General features: G+C 37.9%; 1 protein-coding gene across 1 annotated transcript in view; it reads right to left on the bottom strand.

Moving 5' to 3' along the window:
* The window catches only part of srgap2 (SLIT-ROBO Rho GTPase activating protein 2), a 98,513-nt gene that overhangs the window by 19,814 nt on the left and 56,630 nt on the right, over positions 1 to 22,069 (bottom strand). Inside the window, exons 4-9 of the mRNA XM_016470290.1 lie at positions 17,959 to 18,121; positions 10,769 to 10,831; positions 6,701 to 6,916; positions 4,953 to 5,081; positions 3,100 to 3,321; positions 943 to 1,044 (exon numbers count right to left, since the gene is read on the bottom strand). Coding sequence (XP_016325776.1) covers positions 943 to 1,044; positions 3,100 to 3,321; positions 4,953 to 5,081; positions 6,701 to 6,916; positions 10,769 to 10,831; positions 17,959 to 18,121 — 895 coding nt within the window. The remainder of the gene's footprint in view (positions 1 to 942; positions 1,045 to 3,099; positions 3,322 to 4,952; positions 5,082 to 6,700; positions 6,917 to 10,768; positions 10,832 to 17,958; positions 18,122 to 22,069) is intronic.

Raw genomic sequence — 22,069 nt, 5'->3', positions numbered from 1 at the left:
CGCTCACTCTAGCCCTCCGGCCTCCGCTCACTCTAGCCGCCGGCTGCCTCTCACTCTAGCCCTCCGGCCTCCGCTCACTCTAGCCCTCTGGCCTCCGCTCACTCTAGCCGCCGGCTGCATCTCACTCTAGCCCTCCGCCCTCCGCTCACTATAGCCCTCCGGCCTCCGCTCACTCTAGCCGCCGGTCTCCGCTCACTCTAGCCCGCAGGCCTCCGCTCACTCAACGCGTAAAAAGACAGTATAAGTCATTATAATCCGTAATTATATCCCCACTGGATGCAACAAATGCCTCGTTTATAATGGGTTTTAATGTTTTTGTCTGGTCGCTGCGGCCGGACAGGGCATTACAGTATGGTAGGGGTGTAACATTTCCGTCACACGCTTGAGGTATTCGGCCAGTCACAACGCACTGGATAGCTGGCCAATCAGAGCACACCTTGCTTTTCAGACCGATGAGCTTTGTAAAAATCGACGCGTTTCAGAAAGGCGGGGCATAGAGGAGAAACAATAATGTACAGTATGTGGAAAATAATGTGTTTTTTTAACCTTAAACTGCATAAACATTTCATTACACCAAATACACAAAATTATGTTATTTTTAGCAACATCATATGACCCCTTTAAGGGGCAAACACTCTTGTAGCGCCAACGTCATGGGTTCGGTTTAGACAGAAGTGTCTGTCAAATGTATAAATGTAAATAATTAATTTGAATGTGTGTGATCTGTGGAATTCGGCAATTTTGTGTAAAGATGACAGCTGAATCAAAAATGCTTTGATTCAATCCAATGCTTTGATAAGAAACAGTGCACATCAACAGAAAAAAAGGAAACTGATGTGAAAAGAAATGTAAAGTTTAACAGATGAGTTGTAATATAAACAAAGAATGAATGTGCACACATTTGTTGTGCACGTTGTATTTGTTGGACCATGTGTACGTCACCTCTTCATTCTCTATTTTCAGTGTGGACAGGCGGGACTGTAGCTGCTGGCATCTCTGGATCAGCTCTCCCTGCACGGGCAGCTGGGCACACATATGTCCCACCTGAGGGAGAAGAAAGACAGAAGAAAGAGCTTGAGAACTTCAACAACAGAATGAAGGAGAACTAAAGCAAGACCATCTCCAGCAGTGGAGATGACAAAGCTGACATCCCCATACGCTCTGAAGAACAGAGTGAGCCAATCTGCCTCTCTTGCTTGCTCTCTTTCACGCTCTCTCTCTCTTTTGCCCATAACAGCTGTGGAACATCTGGCTCACTGTGGTCCACCCTCTCCCTGAGGGCTGAACACACGACAGGGCACATGTGCATGGGGGAAAACCAGCTGCTCTGTTCATCACACACATACAAACATCCAGCACCCCTGATGCAAGGTTGGCTAATAACAAAAACAGCAGCACAGCAAAGTTCAGCACAGCAGAAAGCACCGTTGATTGATTTCACAGAAAAAAATGCAGTCCAATTAAAAACGTAAACTTTTAGGTTGAGCTGTAGGTTCAAATGTTTTTTCAATGTTAAAATACTTTCTCCTGTCCCAGTTTAATATTAACATTGTGTCTCTGTGATGCCATGAAAACATTGCTTTGTTTGAGAATCCAACACAGCAACATCAGCTCAGCCAATGGCGTGAGTTTGAGGTGGGACTATAAGTTTGACTGACAATGACAGTGTTCAGAAAACCTGTTCGCAAAAAAATCATTATTTTTGGTTTGGTGACACTAGAGGCACAGGACTGACATTTCACAAAACAATAACAAACAAAACAAAACAAATAACAATTAATACTACTACTACTACTACTATTACTAATAATTTTACTACTACTAATAGATAAACAGAATTAAGAATAAACAAATTAAACAAATAGAATTAAGAAACAATTAATAATACATTTTTCTGAAAACTACAGTTTATTAATCTTACTGTTGGCTGGTTGTAGATGTTGTGATGTTAACCATTTGGTGACACAAATGACACAGAAAGAACACATCTCACCTTTAATAAAAAAAATCATATAAAATAAAATAAAAACAAACCAAACAAAAATAAAATTAAAATAAAATACCAGAGCCAGATAATTTCTGTGTGTGATTCAATATATAAATTACAGCACCCATAAGGTTAGCAGTCGATTTGCCATATTAATAGTGAATAATATATAACATAATAACTAGACAGTCTACTGACAACATATAATAATACAGGGCTGAAGCAACAGAGGTCTCTCAGCAGGCATGCCTGTCACTGTGCAACAATCTGATTGAGAAATGCTTCATTCCTCTCGAGGTGTCTGGGTTTGTTTGGACATGCAATGAGACACAGTCTTTCAACAGTCATGTGTAACAGCAGAGACAGTGTTGATCGTTGTGTAACAGTACTGACTGGTATTTAGTAGGGATGCACCGATACCGATACTGGTATCGGGCCCGATACTGGTCTCCTGTACTCGTACTCGTACTCATTAAAATGCCCCGATACCAAACGCCGATACCACACAACATGTGATAAGTGCCATATTCAGACAAAGAAACACTGACAACAGAACAACAGACAGCAGAATGGAGTTATTAGAGATTAAGGATGTATACGAAGTATATGTATGCAATGAATATAATGTTAAACATTCAGTATTAACGTCTGTATAGCTGATGTGAGCGAGTTGATAAGCAAATCACGCTGAGTGGATTGAGCGCGCGGCAGCGCAGATACGCGAGTTTGTCGAGTGAATATACCTTTCTCACATACATCACTGGAAAATGCAATAAAAATATTGGTATCGGTACTCGGTATCGGCAAGTACCAAAAATAAAAGTATCGGTATCGGGCGAGTACTGGAAAAAGTGGTATCGGTGCATCCCTAGTATTTAGCAGAGCGGATTTCTTGATATCATCAAGATGTTTGATATATTGGAGCAAAAGCACTTGAATCAGTAAAGCCTCACTCAGTTACCAAAGAATCTCTGTGTGCCATTGTTTACCCACATTGTGACTCTGTTGTTGGTATATTGCATGGGGCATGAAAATAATTACCATCACTGCACATTCCATTACTTAATTTCACCAGTGTCATGTCATAAGCAATAATAATCACACCAACTGACCATATCACCCATGTGAGACTGGAAATCGAAGCGCATCGGAGGGCAGAAGACGTTGTTGTAGGTCTCCATGAGCCTTTGTTTGTCTGCATTGGCCTCCAGGTTCTCAGCAGCGTTCTCAATGGTCTCCAGACCACCGTGCTTGGAAGTCTCCACGTTAAACTCGGCCGAGAGGCAGGTACGCAGTGCACGGTTCAGGCTGGCATGGTAGCCCAGGTCACAGCACTGAGAGAGGGGGAAAAAGGGTATTTGGTTGGTATTTTGAGCTGTGAATGGAAATTTTGAGTTGAGAAAGGCAGTAAAATCTAGAGTAAATTACAACATTTATGCAACTGGCAGAGACTTTCATTTAAATTAACTAAAAAATAAGAACCCAAGAACCCCATTTTTGGCTGTTAACCTGCACATGGTTACAACTTCACTTCCACGCTCTGATTGCTTTAAATCAGTGTTTCTCAACCCTGGTCCTGGGCGCCCCCCAGCACTGCACATTTTGTGTGTCTCCCTAATCAAACACACCTGATTCAACTCATTAGCTCATTAAACGAAACTCCAGGACCTGAAATGGGTGTCAGATAAGGGAGACATACAAAATGTGCAGTGTTGGGGGGCGCTCAGGACCAGGGTTGAGAAACACTGCTTTAAATGAAGGCTGTTCAGACTAAATCCATCATTCACAGTTCCTCACTCAGAAAGAGGACGCCGTGACACTGTGTTGCGTGGGCCCCTGCGTGCCACAGTTGAGGGTAATATGAGGAGGGGATTTCAGCACTTTGTGGGTGCGTTATTAGGAGTCTGATGTAGATTTGATGGGACAAGTAGGCCCTCTTGCGGAGCTCAAATAGGGGGCTGCTACAAATCTACCTTCAGTGTCACACTTGAATAAAGTAGTCTGATGAAGCAGCACACTGTCAGAGGGTATTATTGCACTGTGGGACACTGTACATGGGCATATTTAGGGCATTACACTTAAATGCCCTTTTAGGGCTGCACAGTATACTTGAAATAAAGAAAGTACCGGGGTACGAAAAGGTACAAAATTCTTGATGCTTTTACCACGTTAATGTTTAATTGGGTTGTTTAACAAAAGTACAATCATTTGCACAAGGGAAATTGGAATTTAATTACTTATTAATTATTCAAAAATGAATGAGAAGACCATCATATATGACAGCTCAAAAACCTTTTTTTAAATTACTGAATTAGTGAAGCAGTTTGAGAAACAGAAAAGTTTTGTGAGAACTGTTAAAAAAAATCTAAATGTTAAGATTAATCATTAATTATTCACATACTGACAGCCCTAGTTTCATTTCATCAGCTGCCCTGAGCTTGTTTACTTCATAAGGTATTGATTTAGAATCAATACTGAGACACCAAAACCTGGCACTGTAAGTTTTAAAAACCCTTAGATCAAACTAGTTCAAACCAGTGTTGTTCAACTAAAACTAAAATTATTAATTTAAATTAAATTAAAACTTCAAATAAAATTATTATGAATCGTTTCAAGTAACTGAATTAAAGTTGAAATTAAATAAAATATACGTATTGAATTAAAAAGATACTAAAGATACTAAGAACTAAAAATACTAAAATGTACACATATAAAGCTAGTAAAATTACAAATGCACTTAAAATTACTAATAAAAGCTTATTTAAAATATTAATAAAAACTTTAATATTACATAAATAATACTAAAATAACATTGGTTCAAACAAGTTGAGTTTAACTGCATTATAACATTATAACACATATCAAGAGATTTAAGAAGGAATACTTGTGATTTAGCTCTCTTTTTTTTTTTTTTGTAAACATTTATTTATGACAATACACTCGAATGAGATAAATGTGGACTTACATCTATGAGGTCAGACAGATCATGGATGTAGTATTTGAAGACGCAGCTGTTGGTGGCCTCCAGAGCCAGAAGATACTCATTCCTGGCCTTGATGGCTTTCAGCTTGTTCTCAGTGTATTTTGCTTGCCGCTGAGAATAAAAAAGTAAAACCAGGAGGATGAGACAACGGATGAGAAAAGGGCAGATTTTCCCACTGTTTATAATGAACACAGGCTGTCAAGAAAAAAAAAAAGCACAATAAGGACCAAAATCTCTGAAATATGGTTCAAGTTGGGTGTTAATAACTTTAAACGTCATTGTTTGCTACTGTCTTGCAACTAAAAATCATAAGTCAAACCTGTCATAGAAGTATGGGAAAACTTTAATATTTTTGTGTAAAAATAAAAGCATAAATCGTTTGGAACAGCATGAAGGTAGGTAAATAATAACAGACCTCCTATGTTTGAGTGAACAAAACCTTTAAAGCTAACATTAAACATGAGCTCATGATGGATGGCACCTTGTTTAGCTTCTACTAGCCCTCCCTGAATAGGCTGCAAACTGCACTACATTTCCATCTGTAAATGCCGCTGGGGTGACCACAGGCTCTCTCTAGTGGGACACACATAGAGGAGCTGCTGTTGGTCTTGAGGAAACAGAGGTGGCCCTGGAACAACCCAGCGATGATCCCATCAATCATTCCGTAAACTGGTGGTACTGGACAGAGACGGTAACCAGAGGACTCCAGAAGAACAAAGGCATGGATTGACAACAATATCTAGCCCAGACATGCTAATGCCTGATCCCTGACCCCATGCCATCTCATTACATCATCCAATGACATTCTACAACACAGTATATACAGTCATGGAGGAGCCATTCATTTGATGAATTAAATTGCCATTTAGTGCTAAGGATTAGCATATCGAACTGGACATTTCTGGAATTTTTAGAAATATGAGAGTGTAAGGTCCAGCCTTATTTCACCCTAAGAGTTTATTTTGTGATCATGACCGGCTGATTGTACATTATGCTGTATGTTATATTGCTACTTACAAAATAAATATGTAAAAGGACATGAAAAGACCACTGTCACCATTTTATTTTATTATTGTTTTTTTCCCCCATAAAAAGTCCACTGTTGGTCACCTATTTTATTTGTATTTATTTATTTTTTGGACATGAAAAGACCATTGGTGGTTAGCTATTTTATTTTATCTTATCTTTTATTTATTTATTTTTTATTATTTAATGAATATGGAAGCACCATTGCTAGTCACCTATTTAACTTTATTTTGTCATACGTTTTATTTTATTTTCATTTTATTTGACTGCAGCATGCAGTGATTGACCAATCAGAATCAGGTATTCCAGAGAGCCGTGTGATAAGCATAGTATTATTTAGGTATGATAAGCATGGATTACGTATCTGACACATGTTATAAATTGATTAAACCACTGTCAACAGGTCATTAAAGCTGTCCAGGATCAGGTTTAGGACCCTCAACACCATCTGGCAGTGACGGCATTCTCTGTATCTCTCACCAGCTCATTGCTCCCTATGCTCTCCCTCTTTCAGCCTTTGTCTCTCAACTCCCACTCTATCACCTTTCCCATTTCCCTAAAATCTCCCTCCATCTGTTCATTCTTCTCCTGCCCACGTTCACCTTTCCTCCACATTCTCGGTTTAATCAGTTGTACAAAAACTCAAATTTCTCCTTGCATTAACTCTTCCCTTCTCATTTGAACCCTCTGATCTCGCTGCTCACCTTCTCCTTCATTTTCTCGATCTTCTTGACAGAGCTGCGGCGCACGTGTTTCTCCTCTATCTTGATGTGTGTCAGGGAGTCGGGCGAGCGAGGGGTCTGCCTGTCCTCGTGTCGGATGCTGCGGCTCATCTGTTTCTCCTCCTGCTTTTCTGCCTCCTTCAGCTTGCTTTCAGCGTTGATGCTGTCCATGTTGTACATGTGATAGGTCTTCATCACCTGTGCAATAAGAAAAAGGAGGTTAAATGTGCATAAAATCGTAGGTTAGACAGAGTAAATGCATCATGCCCAGTGATGTATGTAGTTTATATGTGATGAATTGAACTTTGTAGAGAAATATATGGATGTCAGTTTCTGACACAAAAAAAAAAAAAAAAAAAGAAGAATAAAATAAAATACAACAATAAAAAAAAGGTATTTGTGATTTTTATCTCACAATTCTTTTGCAAGATTTCTAATTGCAGGGCTCAATGCTAAGGATTTTTTCTACTGGTTCAAGCGCAAGACGACGCAGAAATAAATGCAATACGAGGCTGCCCGTGTGTTGCCTGAGAAGCAGCTCTACACACTGAATGGAGTTGTTTATCATGTCTTCTTGCACTTGAATGCTTTAAAATCACATGAATGTTCAAATTGACCAGGTGTATTTGTCCATTAGAGTGCAAAAAGCCCTGAAAGAAATTTATAAAAAAAAAAAAAATACAATCGCTTGAATGTCTACACTGGCAAGGCTTAAAAACACATGCAAGTGATAAACTTTCTTGATGACGCAGCAGTGGCCCGATAACACCAGTGATAAATCCGTCAACTGTCCCGAACGTCTTTCACACTGGCCCCGGGCCATAGGGCAGTCCTTATTGTCGAGCCCTGAATTGCGACACAAAATTAATTTCAAGTTTACATCTCGCAATTCTGAGTTAATATTTCACAAATCTGACTTTTTTAAAATCATAATGGCAAGAAAAAAGGTCTAAATTGTGAGGTATAAACTCGGAATTGCAAGACAAAAGTATGAATTATAAGATAAAAAGTTGCAATTACCTTTTTTTTTTTTTTTTTTACCCTGTGGTAGAATGAAGCTTCCATAGAAATATGACGGCAGGAAAAACAATTAAGCATAATTAACATTCAAGCTGATTTTTTGTGGTGTTCTTTTTTTAAATAAGGATCCTTACAGTTGGTCGTGCTCATAAAGGCAGCTTGAAAAGAAACACATTACAGGCAAGAACCGGGCTGAAAGAGGAAAACACCTGAACTGATGACTATCAGCCTCAACAGCACACACTTATTCACAACATAACCGACTAAAAAACTGCTACAGGCCCAAAATCATTCACACAAATGCTTTATACTCTCAGTCAGGCATGCAGAACCTTTTTAGCTCAACATGTTTGTACAGGCAGTGAGGCAACGGAACAATGACTTGGATGAAAACTCCAAGTCATTGAAAAAAGACAATCTAGCCCAAATTATTAGCCCTTATTTCTTATTCCTATCTATCTATCTATCTATCTATCTGTCTATCTATCTATCTATCTATCTATAATAATATTAATAATATAATTTAATAAGTATATATATATATATATATAAATATTAACATAATACATTTAATAAGCTCTTTGCAATGTCATCATTAATAGGAAACACTTACAGGAGGAATTTGGCAAACAAATGTGGGCGGGTCTCAAAGCTTTTTCTTGCTCTTGTAAAATGCAAATAAGTGTCAGGCTCTTTTCCAGTTCTTAAAGGAAAAGTTCACCCAAAAATGTTTCTCAGAAGACAGTCATGCAGGTTTGGATTGACACAAGGATGAGTAAATGATGACAGAACTGTACTTTTTGGGTGAACTATTGAACTAGCCACTGTTGAGCTTATGAAAAAGAATGCCAAAGATTATGAAGAGGAAACTCGTCACGTTTTTCACCATTTTCGGCCCTGTGGGGTTCCTCTCAGATCCAAAAGGCTGAGATAATCATCATCAGCTTTTCTATTCATTCCTTCCTTTCTTCATTTAAAGCACAGATGTCACTAAAAATGGTGCCAGGTTTATTTTCATCATCCTTAACTCTTTAATTAAAGGATTTGCTTACTTTTTATGGGGCATTGAAATCGGTTACAGTCATTTCCGAGGAGAACATGTGTGGATCTGTACAGGGGGGAATCCAGTCGCCATTCAAAGTAAGCCAATATCACGGGTCCTCCTCCTACCACACTTGAGCCCAGAACACCCCACCCTGAAAACCCCAAACTATTCCTTCCTCCCCCACAAAAACGAGGAATACAAAAATATGAGGCAAATTACAAAGGGGTTTTCTAACTGAATTTCTTCTCCCAGTAAAAATAAAAGCCTGAGATAATTAGGATTATTCAAGCTGTGCTGCTAATTAAGGGCATGTACGCGTGGAAGCCCCATGCAATACTATGCTGTGTATCAGAAAACAGCACTCCACTATACAGCAGGATAATAACATGACTTATAATCCACTGAATCATCCCTGAATTTTCCGTGCACCACTGCTAATTTCAGCACTGCCAGGGAACATGGGTCTCTGTGGTGGTACGGATACGGCAATGCTAAGTCTATAAGACAGTAATAATATTGCCATTGAAGGTTAAAACCGAGGTTAACTACCATTAAAGGTTTTTTCATGCTAAAATGTAAACACTGAAGGAGTTCCCTATAAATAGAGTACATGTTGGTTCTCCACTACTTTTAAAAAAAAGTGTAAAAGGCACAAATCCCATGTTGTTTTAGTGACAATAATTACATGTTACATAAATCATTACTTAAAATTAACATTAGTATTAAACACATTACTGTCTGTATTCATCTAGCTCAATCATTCAACCGTTACCAATCTTATTGAAAGAAATAAATATTAAGCAAATTTATGGAAAATAAGTTCTGTATAATAATATAATATAATATAATAATCAACAATCAAACCAACATTCACCTCCATATAGTTATTGTTAACTAAAACTATTAAAACAGTTTTGTTAACAGTTTCGATAACAGCTGAAGTAAAATAAAATTTGCTGTTGAAAATTTTTAACTTAAAAAAATTAGAAATGTTGCCTTGGCTACTAAAATGACTGAAACTACACCTGAAAAACAATGAATTAAGCTAAATAGAAATAAGTATTAAACAAAAATGACAAAAGCACCTCACAAAACCACTAAAACTATAGTATATAAATTATACTAAAATAACACTGCATTTAATGATGATTTATTGAAACATTAAAAAGCCTTCGTGTTTAAGAGTTCCAAGCCCTATTTCGTACCCTGTTCATGAAAAGTGCCATGACCTCATCAGTGGAAATGTAGCTTGTTCACGTTTCAAAAACAGCATGTGGTAAATAATTAGGACAGAATATAAAAAGTGACTGATGCTTGAGGAAGACTATAAAACATACAGCATAACTGGAATATCACAAAATCTGCCAGGATTGCAGTAAGTAATAATTGAGACTGGGTTCTGCACTTCTGACCCACAGCTGTTGATGTTCATTACCATCCTCTTATACTCCACAGTGCTCTTCTGTGCCACTGCAAATGCAATAGATCTGCTTTAGAGTCTCAGGTAAGCTACAGGCAGTCAATCTGCATGCCAGCAGGTTAGATTCATTGCTGGCTGACGACTATAATTACTATCATTCACTACTTGTTCATGTCCCTCTGTCTTACTAAAGAATTACAAGGACTGTCTGGTAAAACATTGTTTTGTTCACATACACACAAATGCATTTCAAAGAAAATAAACATTAAGGAGTGATTAAATGGTTCCATGTAGGCGTCTTTAAAACTAAAATTCGGACACACCCTGTAACACAACCACACACAGGGGGCACACAGTGACTAAACGCTCTCAAAATATTTTCAACAAGAAGAAAAAGTAACTATAGCCACCCCACGCCTCAAAAATACTGATTGGACTACAACCACAAGAGACCAAAATAACCACTCGGCTGAAGCAGAGACTCGATGCCTCATCGCTGCAGCAGGCTGATGCAGAGGAACCAGAGAGACGGAGGACATCCTCGACTAGGCTGTTTGTATCTTACCGTGTACAACTCATTGAGGACCTTCATCAGATCCTCCTGCAGCTGGAGGCCCACTTCTTTACTCTGCAAGAAAAAAGAAGACAAAAAAAAACATTAGTATAAGAGAAATAGAGGGAGATAATTGTGTAGATCATGATTAACAGTAGTGCCCTGTTCTCTATTATACCTGACCATCCTTTTTGGGCTGTGAGCCCTGAAGCTGTCACTGTTAGACTGATGAGACGCTTTTCTGCTCACTCAGTAATGGAGGTCAGCACCAGCTAACCTCAAACACATCTAGCTCAATACAGTCTTGGCCAAACCGTCACATTACACTGGAACACTGCACACTGGGCCGATTTAACCATATGGGCAATTGGGCACATCCAATGGTCCATTCAAATAATTTTTAAAGAATGAGGAATGGCACACAATGGTCAAAGCTTCTTTTTCTACTTGTACATTGTGTTTCAGTTGGAAATATGTCATATTATGGAAATAAAATGGGCTGAAACACCAGTATATTTATGCCTTTTAAAGTTCTACCAAAAATGAAACTTTTTGTTTTGGGGTGAACTATCCCTTTAAGTCACAAGTGTCTCTATTCTCAGTTAGTTCCACTTATGCACTTGTCTAAAGGTTACACTTCTATTAGAGAGGTTTTCCAAAACTGAAGTGTATAGACAATGTAAAAGTATTGCATTTCTGTTCAGTGTCAATCAATTTACAACGAATGTCAAAAAGTGTGCAGCTGAACTGAAACTGGAAACCATTACTTGTGATTTTGCTAAGACTTCCTCTTTGAGACTGTGGAATAAAGAGGTCTAGTAAACTGTGTGAGATGCAAATGGTGGTTTGCTGCTCTGGTGGATGCTGTGTCTTGTAAGAGGAAGTTCGGGAACGAAGGCACAGTATGGCATGAAGATGAAGTGCTTGCGAATTCAAGTCCAAACTTCAATTGCTGTGGGCTGATAAATTGAGAGCCAGCCAAGAAGACTCAGTCACTCATTCCCTATTCCCCACATTGACATTTTTGTGGGTTTTCCTGTTTTTGAAGGTCTGATTGAGGCTTTTATGGCTGTTTTTGGACAGATGTCAATCAGCTCCTGAGTTCTTGAGGATGAGAAGTGATGGAAATAATGGAAGAGAAAGGAAATATGAGACTGAAAGGAGATGAAGTGTGTGCACAGGCATAAAAGACAAGGAAGTTAAGGGTGAAAGAGTGAAATTGAGAGAGTGTTCACACAGTCAATCTGTCAATCTTCACAAACAGTGATTGTGCAGTCACACAGTTCCCTTCCTGTTTCATCCAGGATGGAAAGACTGGAGTTAATTTTAACCATTTGAAAGCTGAGATGGATGAGTAGGCTGTGGGGAGGCGTCCCGTAGGAGATCCCCTTTGGGGAGTCATTCATAATGGAGTTCTGATGGGTTTTATTTGGAGGCAGTGGACTGGGTAATATGTAAGAATGCACAAGAACACCCAGATTCAGAGCAGAGGATGAACTGCTTGTCTGGAGATGCTCACCTCACCTCTCTAAACAAGTCTGAGGAATTTAGTCAAGCTGATTGAGCTCATAACTTGGCACTAAAATACACCAAAAGAAGACAAAAGTTAAAGACAAGTGAAACAATGCCAAGACAAGATGCTCTTCTATTGCGTTGTCTTTGCTGGCTATATATATATATAATATATATATATATATATATATATATATATATAGGGCAATATAATGTCTATTTTCAAAAAGACTGGTTATGAATTTAAAATGTGTTTAGTATTCTGGAGTAACTAAATCTAATTTGGAAATCTCTTTCTTTAAAATGCTGCTCATCAGGACCTCACCGGGAAGTAAATAAGATTTTCTAGCATTTGAGTTTGTGGGAAAGTTTTACCTCCTACTATTAATTAAGTTTTTAATGTTCATGTGGAACTACATTGGTGTTCATTAACTCATTGCCACAGTATGACTCCTCTATAATAGAAAGAGATTAACATCATTTAATTAAAATATCAAACTTTAAAAAAAACGTACTTTTTATTTATACATTTTAATTATAATAATTTAAAACAGTAAAGTATGCATATAATTCTTTAAAATATTAAAATGTCACCAAAATAGTATTTAAAATCGAAATCGAAATGTAAATAACACTGCTGTACAATGTTGAAGTTCCATCCACTTCACTGAAGGCCAAACTACTCATTATTGCATTAAGACATAAAATGAAAGCAAATTATAAATCTGGTTTATTTTTGGCATGTGGTGGCCCTCAGGTAGGGCACAATTTGTTTAAAAGTGTAGGATAACTTCCAAATACTGAAGTGCCTTAGTACGAAAAAGTTAATTATTAGGAAAACAGACATAGACATATAAGCTCTTGTTCCAGGTATTTATAATCCCCATAACAATCACTCAAGCCATAAATGGCTAGTGCAATAACGTCATTGGAAACAACCTCAGACCGGTGGATTTCTCCAGTGGAAAGGCCTAAAAATACCTCCAGACAAACATCCAAATACTTTATTTATAAAAATGTTGTCCCATTACATTTTCCTGTCATGTGTGAGCGTTAAACTGAAGGTGTGGGAGATAGTTCAGAAGCATATGGTCTCCCCAGCTGACGTCTGTAAGCTCATTTGTGCTTACAGACCTGCTGGGGGAGACACGTGCAGTGGGGTCTGGCTCCAGTCTGCCCTGTTGGTCGCCCTACTTCAGATCAGTTCAATAAGAAGCATTTGATGGATTTATTCAGTCTGCTCTTTCTATTAGGATTGTTGGGTCTAAGCTACTCCTTTCCACTTTTCCTTCCTCTCTCTTGCTCCGCCACTCACAGACACACATAACACTTCCCCGCTAAGCAGCATAACACTCCTGCGGTGAAATGGATCTTGAGGAGTGCAGTCGGAGCAGGCAGAGCTGCCTTCCTCCATCTGCTCAGAGACACACTCCAAAGACAACACACAAAGAGCCAAAAAATGGGAGTAAACTATTGATTTTCCATGAAGGCCTCTTTAAATTTATTGGGAAACAGGGGAGAGACACTGGGACGGGAGGACATGGATTTATGAGCCTTAATAGCAAGATGCACTTGTTAAATGAAAACGATCACACGTTTGTCGGTGAACTTGACAGGAGATTGGTTTTGGCTCTGCACAAATCTTTCAAAGAAGCATCACTTTGGGGTGTGTGTGAGGGGACTGGTTTACTGGCACTCAACATCAGTCACATGTCAAAGGACTGTTCCTACACCTCTGCTACTAACTCACCCCAAAAACAAGAGCATGTGGTTGAATTGATGAAAATCCTTTGTCTTGATTCAAAGTACTATGTTTAGAAAAACACACACACACACACGTACTTGTACTCAGTGATCGGAGCTACTTCAGCAGAGAAATGCTTGAAAAATAAGTCCACGACATGTTTGTTGGTTACTGGAGTCCAAAGCACAGCCAATATTGCAGAGTCTATTGCCTTTTTTCTAATAAAGAAAAAACTTCTCAATTTATTTTCATCACAGCTAGTGTTAGTGGCACTAAATGAGTCTCCAAAGAGGTTTTCCAAACACATCTATGCACCAATATTAAAATTCTGGACTATACAGAAAAGCCAATAATTATTTTCATAATAAATGACCAGAGTTGGGAATAACACGTTACACAGTAACATTACTGTATTCAAATTACTTTTCCTGAAAACGCAATAATGTAATGCATTACATTTTAATTTGATGTAATTTGATTTCAGTTACTAATGTCAATAAAATTAAGTTTTAAATGCAGTGTTAAGAAAAAATATGAAGTAAAATTTAAAAATCATGTTTTGCGTGACAGTATGCCCTTTAATAATTCACCAGAGAATGCGAGCTAAAATGCAGACAAGTCGTACAACATTTAGATGCAATGAAATGTTGCCTATCATATTTCAAAATGTTGCACTCGATTTCACATTTTAGTCTGGCATTTGGGAAAAGTCCTACTAGTAAAATGTGTACAAGCTCATGTGGATGAATAGCATGAATGAATACAGCATGAATAGCTCACGCTGCGAGTGGGTGTGACCACATTACAGATAATGAGCTCAGACAGGACAGACTGAACCTTGCGTTGGTTTCATACGGATTACTTTATCAGAGAATATTATAAACTTCGTTTAAAAATATACACTTCAGTCTTTCTATAGATATATTTCTTATGTCCTTGTGTGAAGTATTCGCTGAGTTTTCGTTCATTTTTGTGACGCAAAACAATTTTTGTTTCAGAGAGAAGTTCACAGAGACCGAGACGGCAGAAAGCGCACACTGTTTGTTTTCTTTATTTTACAAAAGCATAGCTTTCTGTTGACATTGCGAGTGTAGACCTTTTACAGTTTCAAATGATGTATTACTCTTATCTGTAAGATCAAAAATGACAGAACATTTAAGTTCTTTTCGCTGTTATCAGGAAAAAATGCAAGTGATCGTTCAAGTTGCTGTTTTCATACTTAAGTAATTTTTCAGTCAATATTAAATTACCGAAAGAACAATGAGTTTCATTTTTTAGGGTATTTTTTTAGGTTTGATAACTTGAAAAGTAAACTTGAAAGTAACTTGAAAGTAATTAGTAATCTGATTACTTTTTAAATGCAGTAATCAGTAACGTAATCAAATTGCAATTTCAAAATAGTAATTTGTAGTGGATTACTTTGAGTAACTTACCCAACACTGTAAATGACAGATATTAAAATCCTACATTCGTATGTCCAAATATATTAAAAATATAACACTAAAAATTAAAATCAGTTGTTTTAAATGCTACAAGTGAATTTACACATCACACCATTATACAGTACAGTATGAAAAACTGATATTCATTTTGAGATTTGCTAAAGATTAGTGTTTTTAAAGATTATTTTGAAGTGAGAGTTAGATGATGGCATTATAATCTAATTAAATTATTAATCTAGAGCAATCACAGGAATAAATAACATTTTAAAATATATTCAATTAGAAAACAGTGATTTTAAATTGTAATAATATTTCACAGTATTACTATATTTTTGACCAAATACATGCAGCTTTAGTGAGCACAAAAGACTTTTTCAAAAACATTAAAACATCTTAATTATTCCAAACTTTTATTTTTTTTTAACTTGTATTCTTTTTTTTTTTTTAATGTCAACATATGATAACCAATGTAGTACTGGTATTTTGTGTCTCTCCACTATTTGCTGCCAATACGAAATGGTAGACAATTACTTTACAATCTATTTATTCTTACTCATGAAAATATGTTAAAATGTAAATTAATTCATTAATTACATATCACATCATATTAGAAGCTAAAAGTGGTCAAATTAAATTGTGCTACATTTCTCATCAGGCACTAAATAAGGGGAATAAGATTCATCCAAAATTTCACAGCCAAAACTTCTCTTTCTCCACTTCTAAGAGTGTTTTCCTTTATTGTGTGTCTGCGCTTATGGTTCAATAAAGTCGTAAACCTCCTCCGGACACGGCTCCCTTGACTATATTTGCATTTAGAGTGCAGAATTTCTCCAGCATGTCGTAGCGCTTGTAAGACAGGTGGGAGGTGTGCGCCACTGGGACGTGGGGTAAGTCCAATTGCACAGACTTCAGCGATTCCCAGGAAGCCTCTAGAGAGAGGCCGTCCAGGAGCGTTCAATTAAAATACTGTTATTTCTGCAGCATGGAGAGTCGGGTGAGCTAAACTACAGAAGAGAGAGACAGAGAGAGTTGAGGAGAATGTTGATAGGGAGGCTCATCTCTCTCTCTCACGGGAACGAAAGAACAGACAGAGAGACAGCGGGAGAGAAAGAAGTGCTGATTGGGGTCTGAGAGACTCTTGCCGCTAGACATACAGGGGGAAAAAATGCGATTTAAGAGTCCTTTCTCTCTCTCGATTTGGAATTTTTAGAAAAGTTTAGAAGAGAAAGTTGCAATAAACCTTAAATTATGCATAGCTGAGACCTCTGACTATATCACAAGGGGTCTTAAATGAACATCATTTGAAATTAGATTCTCAACCTCTTTCTGATAAAAGTGCCAAAACACCCTGCTCAACTAATGGGTTCTTGCTTTAAAGGGATAGTTCACCCAAAAGTGAAAATTCTGTCATCATCAACCGAACAGTTTCTGGTCCCCATTGACTTCCATAGCATTTTTTTCCCCATACTATGGATCAATGGGGACCAACAAATGCATGGTTTCACACATTTTTTAAAATATCTTCTTTTATGTTCAACAGAAGAAAGAAATTCATGCAGGTTTGGAACAACAACTGGGTGAGTAAATGATGATATAATTTTTCATTTTTGGGTACACTATCACTTTAAGGAGATTCCCTCTCAATAAATAAAGCTGGATTTGACCTTAACGGACCAGATCAAACTGGATTCACCTGGATAACCAATGGACACTGGAAATGTGCTGATAAGAAAGCATCTCTTTCACAGCTCTGGGTCTAGATAGTGAGCGACCTGAATTCCTGCCTGTCTAACCAGTCTAGACAAGCCAAGAGGAATGAGAATGATGCTCTCTTGCATCTATTAGCTTGACCTGAGCAAATATAACAGGATTTTTAGCTTGAGATTTTAGATTCTAATCATCGCACTATCAGCTTTAAAGAGCTTTAAAGAGCATAAGAACCCACAGAAGATAGTTGTGAACCAAACTGTTAACATCTTAAAGTGTCTTAAAGTGAAAGTGACATGTGGCCAAGTATGGTGACACATACTCGAAATTAGTGCTCTGCATTTATCCCATCCAAAGTGCACACACACAGCAGTAAACACACACACACACACACCGTGAACACACACCCGGAGCAGTAGGCAGCCATTTATGCTTCGGCACAGTTGAGGGTTCGGTGCCTTGCTCAAGGGCACCTCAGTCGTGGTATTGAAGGTGAACATTCACTCCCCCCACCTACAATCTCTAGTCTGCCGGTACGAGACTCGAACCCACAACCTTTGGGTTACGAGTCCGTCTCTCTAACCATTAGGCCACGACTTCCCCACGCTTGTTACATGTTAGTGTAACATGTTAGTTTTACTAGCCCTAATTAATATAAATATTGACAAATTATATCATGTATGAGACATAAAATAATTAAATTATATATACAATGAAAATGTGGTCAATGTACAACTGAAAAGCCACTATAGAGGCTTTTATAGAGAAATCAGCTGGTATGTAAAAACAAATGTCACCTTTTTGAAGAGGCGTCCTGAGTCCTCGCTGACCTGGGCGAAGCGTGGGATGATGTTGTTGAGGTAGAGATCGCTGAGTGTGGCATGGTCTCGACTCTCTCTCTTCACCTGAGCCAAGAGAAGGTTCCAGCAGTTGACTGGAGACAAGACATTCTGCTCTTTTCTGCAGAGAAAAGCAAAGAAAAAACACATTTATCATCATTCATTATACAGGAGAGAGCAGAAGAATCAGCTGAAAGAAGCTGTTTTTAAAAAATACATTCTAGGTGGTTTACATGATTTTGCAGTAGTTGCAAATGATTTTTTGTTCGGACAGTGATTCAATCACAATACATAGGCTAATCAAAAGGAATCAGAGGGATAATTTAAACATAACCAAATGATTCAGTCAAATAATTTTAAGCAAAATAGATTTAAAATGTTTAATATAAGAACTACATTTTTAAAAATATTTCTTAAATAGACAAGGTATGTTTTCCCACACATTTTAATACAGAAAACAAGGACTTTTGTAAACATTTTAGAGTGATGATGCAAATGAAATTGAATCACTGATTTGATTTAAATCACTGAAATAGTTTGATGCTTGGAAAAACAAAAAGAAAAAAATTTAAACGATTTGCTTCTGTGGTTTAAACACATATTGTCGTTTAATTTTATTTCACCAGCAAAATCATTTCAAATACATTATGAATATGCATTACTTCTATACTGACCACACACACACACACACCACGTTCTATGCAGATGAGCAATTGCTCATATAAAGCTCATACATGCAAAAAGTCTCATCGCCATCAGTCATTCAAACAGTCAACTGTTTTTGAAAACTAATGACTTCAGATCACTTTGTCACTACAAATCACTGTGTACAGCCCTTGAGACACACATCGTCATTACAGATAAATCAGCTCAAAACAACCCCTGCAGACTCCTGCTCTAATAGGGAATGTGTCCAGGACGTTAAATGTTACTCTAACACATGCAGTCCTGGTGTGGTTAAGAAGGTTACACATGCATATACAGTAGATTCATCCTGATAAACCTGTTGCCCTCGATGTGAAGTTCACTCATGCACAACAGAGAAATGGATGTCACGCCAAAGAGGAATTCTGCTAAGCCCCACGTTACTCCAGGCATATGCTGGAGGGATGGACCCAGCGGCCTTTGCATGCCAGGAGACAGATGCTGAGGGTCCCGTAGAAGCCCATGAGGTGGGGCACGTTCCCTGCTGCTAAAATGCCTCTGAAAGGGTGGGGCAGAACCTGAAGTTTCTTCAGACCAGACAGTCTGAAATGTCCGCAGAGACGGTACAGACAGATGCTGAGGGTCCCGTAGAAGCCCATGAGGTGGGGCCCGTTCCCTGCTGCTAAAATGCCTCTGAACGGGTGGGGCAGAACCTGAAGTTTCTTCAGACCAGACAGTCTGAAATGTCCGCAGAGAGGGTAGAATCAGGAAGGACTGCATCTAAAGAGCCCTCAGAAAGCATCCGGCTGTCTGTTAATGTATTACAGACTGTCTGTTTACAGAGGAACAGCTAACACATGACCTTGGTCCTGCTGTTAACTCGAGCACTGAGCATCTGTGAGAACTAAAATGATCTAATCTCCATTCATCACATCTACCCAAACAGCAACCTAATCCAACAGTGTTATTCAATGTGTACGTTTAAGGCCTAAACAACTTGTGGCCTGCAAGGGTAAATCCATTTCCTCTCTCATTTTAGAAAGACAACAACTCATAAAAACACTTCCACGGGGTGGACTGAACAGATTTATACCACGGGCCTGTTGAATGATTGAATCTGATTGGCTGACGAACATTCTAAGGTGTGCAATTATTTTCAGGGAAATGCACAGCTAGTAGTTTCAGGCAGGTCTTGACCGCATTCCATGCCCATATCGCTTCACGATTTCAGTTATTTCAAAGGTCCTTACAGCCTACAACAGCAAAAGAACCAAAACCCACAAAGACACCAAGTAAATTAATATAGTAAACAATAGGATAAAAACAACAAATTATTTCCATGTTTTGCCACAAAATTACATTTTATCATGTACAGAAAGCACATACTCTATTTCTCCCGCTCTCTCTCTCTTACAAACGCACATACATACATTACTGACATACACAGAAACATGTTGTCAGCGCTGCTCTGACGATTTTATCAGTAAAATAGCTTAGCAACTTAAAAGCTACATGACATTTCTCACTAGCGAGGTAATAACAGTGTGTTCTTGAAGCAGTTTTGTTCAACTTAGTTACGCTATTAGTAGAGCCGCTTCTGCTGAACACTGTTAAGAGACACACAGACTCAGGCAATTCACACACACTCCGCTTTGCATCATGGCTGCATCACTACCTCAGGTGTGCATTATTTTCTAATAATTCAACAGCCCGTTGTCAATTATTCCTTACATAATGGCATACACTATCGTTTGTAAGAAACAAGTAATTTTAATCAGCAGGGTCTTACTGACCCCAAACTTTTGAACTGTAGTGAACACGTCCAAATTATTTAAAAAGTGCATGTCCAAAAACATGGTAATTCAAAAAACATGGTATTTCAAACACCTTATTTCCAAAGCACACGTCCAAAATCATGGTACCTTTTCAAAAACCATATTAACTTTTGTGCAGAATATGCTGTACAAATCATACTACATAAATAGCAGGACATCAGAATCATCTGAACCTGTTTTAGCATATTTAAAAATAAAATTACAAAACACATTCTGGGCTAAAACCAAGCGCTGCTGATATCTTGAAGTAGTCTGAGTCTGGGCAATAAACCTCATGTACAGATGTGCATTAACACTCATCTGACACAGTCCTCTATATTGAAGAGCACGCTAGATTAATCATATCACTCGATGGGGACCCTGGCTCTCTGTACAGGACATTCCCTCTAGCTTCACCTGCCGACAAGACTTCAGACAGAAACTCCTCCCAACGAGTTCAAAGAGAGGGGAAATCAGCCAGTGTTCAGAGCTCAGCGGGGGGCTCTGCGGAGGTACATCACAGCCTGTTCTCCTGCTCAACACTCAACATCTGTCAGTGTTGTGGAAAGGACAGGACACATCTCACTTCATCGTGCAACTCTTTTGATGATGGGATCAGAATAAAAAGACCAAATTTACTGTCGTCATCAAACAGTCAAGGTATTTCTACAGATGATAAAGGAAAGAGATTCATATAATTAGAGTTTAATTATTTGACTGCTGAATTTCATTACCGTGTATTTGCTTGTTTATGGAGCCCAAGTGCTCAAATATATGCTACACTGAAAAAAATAATGGTGTGGAAAAAATTTTCACTCAGTAATTGCTAGTATATTTCAAAAACAAGCACAAAGAAAAGGCAAGTAACAAATTGAATTAAACATGAAATTCTGAAGTAGAAACACTTTTTTTGTTGTTGTTGTAAATGAAAGCATACAGAAAATAACAATAATGTAGGTCTACATTCAATTTGTTATTCATCAGAAAAATATTACATCTAAAAAACAAAAACGTGTAATATTTAACTCATGTAACTCATTTGCAAGTAACAGCTAAATTAAGAAATATCAAGTATATGTTCCTTATTCTTTATTCAACATAATTTTTCAACTTTTAAACGGTCACAAAAAAAAGCTTAAAGTTGTAGCGAATCAGCTCATAAGGGAAATATGAATAATTAATCATAACTAGTTATAATTAATTATAAATATTTAGATACGCTGTAGATATTTACTTGACCTCTCAGGGTCAACTGTCTGTCAATTCTAAGAACGTTAATTTCCTGGTTAAGGGAAATAACTTTCTTACTGTACAATTCTACAAAGAGCTTGTAGCATAAATCTTGTTAATCTAATGAATAACTGATTTGTTAAATCAAATGAAAAATTGTGTTTTTGTTTGGTCCAGACGCTACAAAGTCCTTAGCTTTGTAGCACCATTGTGACCATTAATTGAGTTGTTGCCCAAGTATCAGCCACTTCAAGGTTTTTCTTTTGGTTAGGATGATGCCTTATAAAAAAGTTGACTACATAGGGAGCACATAGCAGCACACTTTAAAACAGACCTACTGAATAAAAACAAGCAGTACACATGTAGCAGTCACAAATAAC

The sequence above is a fragment of the Sinocyclocheilus anshuiensis genome, unplaced genomic scaffold (assembly GCF_001515605.1).
Source record: "Sinocyclocheilus anshuiensis isolate Anshui unplaced genomic scaffold, SAMN03320099.WGS_v1.1 scaffold1640, whole genome shotgun sequence".
NCBI lineage: Eukaryota > Metazoa > Chordata > Actinopteri > Cypriniformes > Cyprinidae > Sinocyclocheilus > Sinocyclocheilus anshuiensis.
The sequence above is the reverse complement of the archived record's forward strand: the minus strand, read 5'-3'. Positions and strand labels throughout refer to the sequence as shown.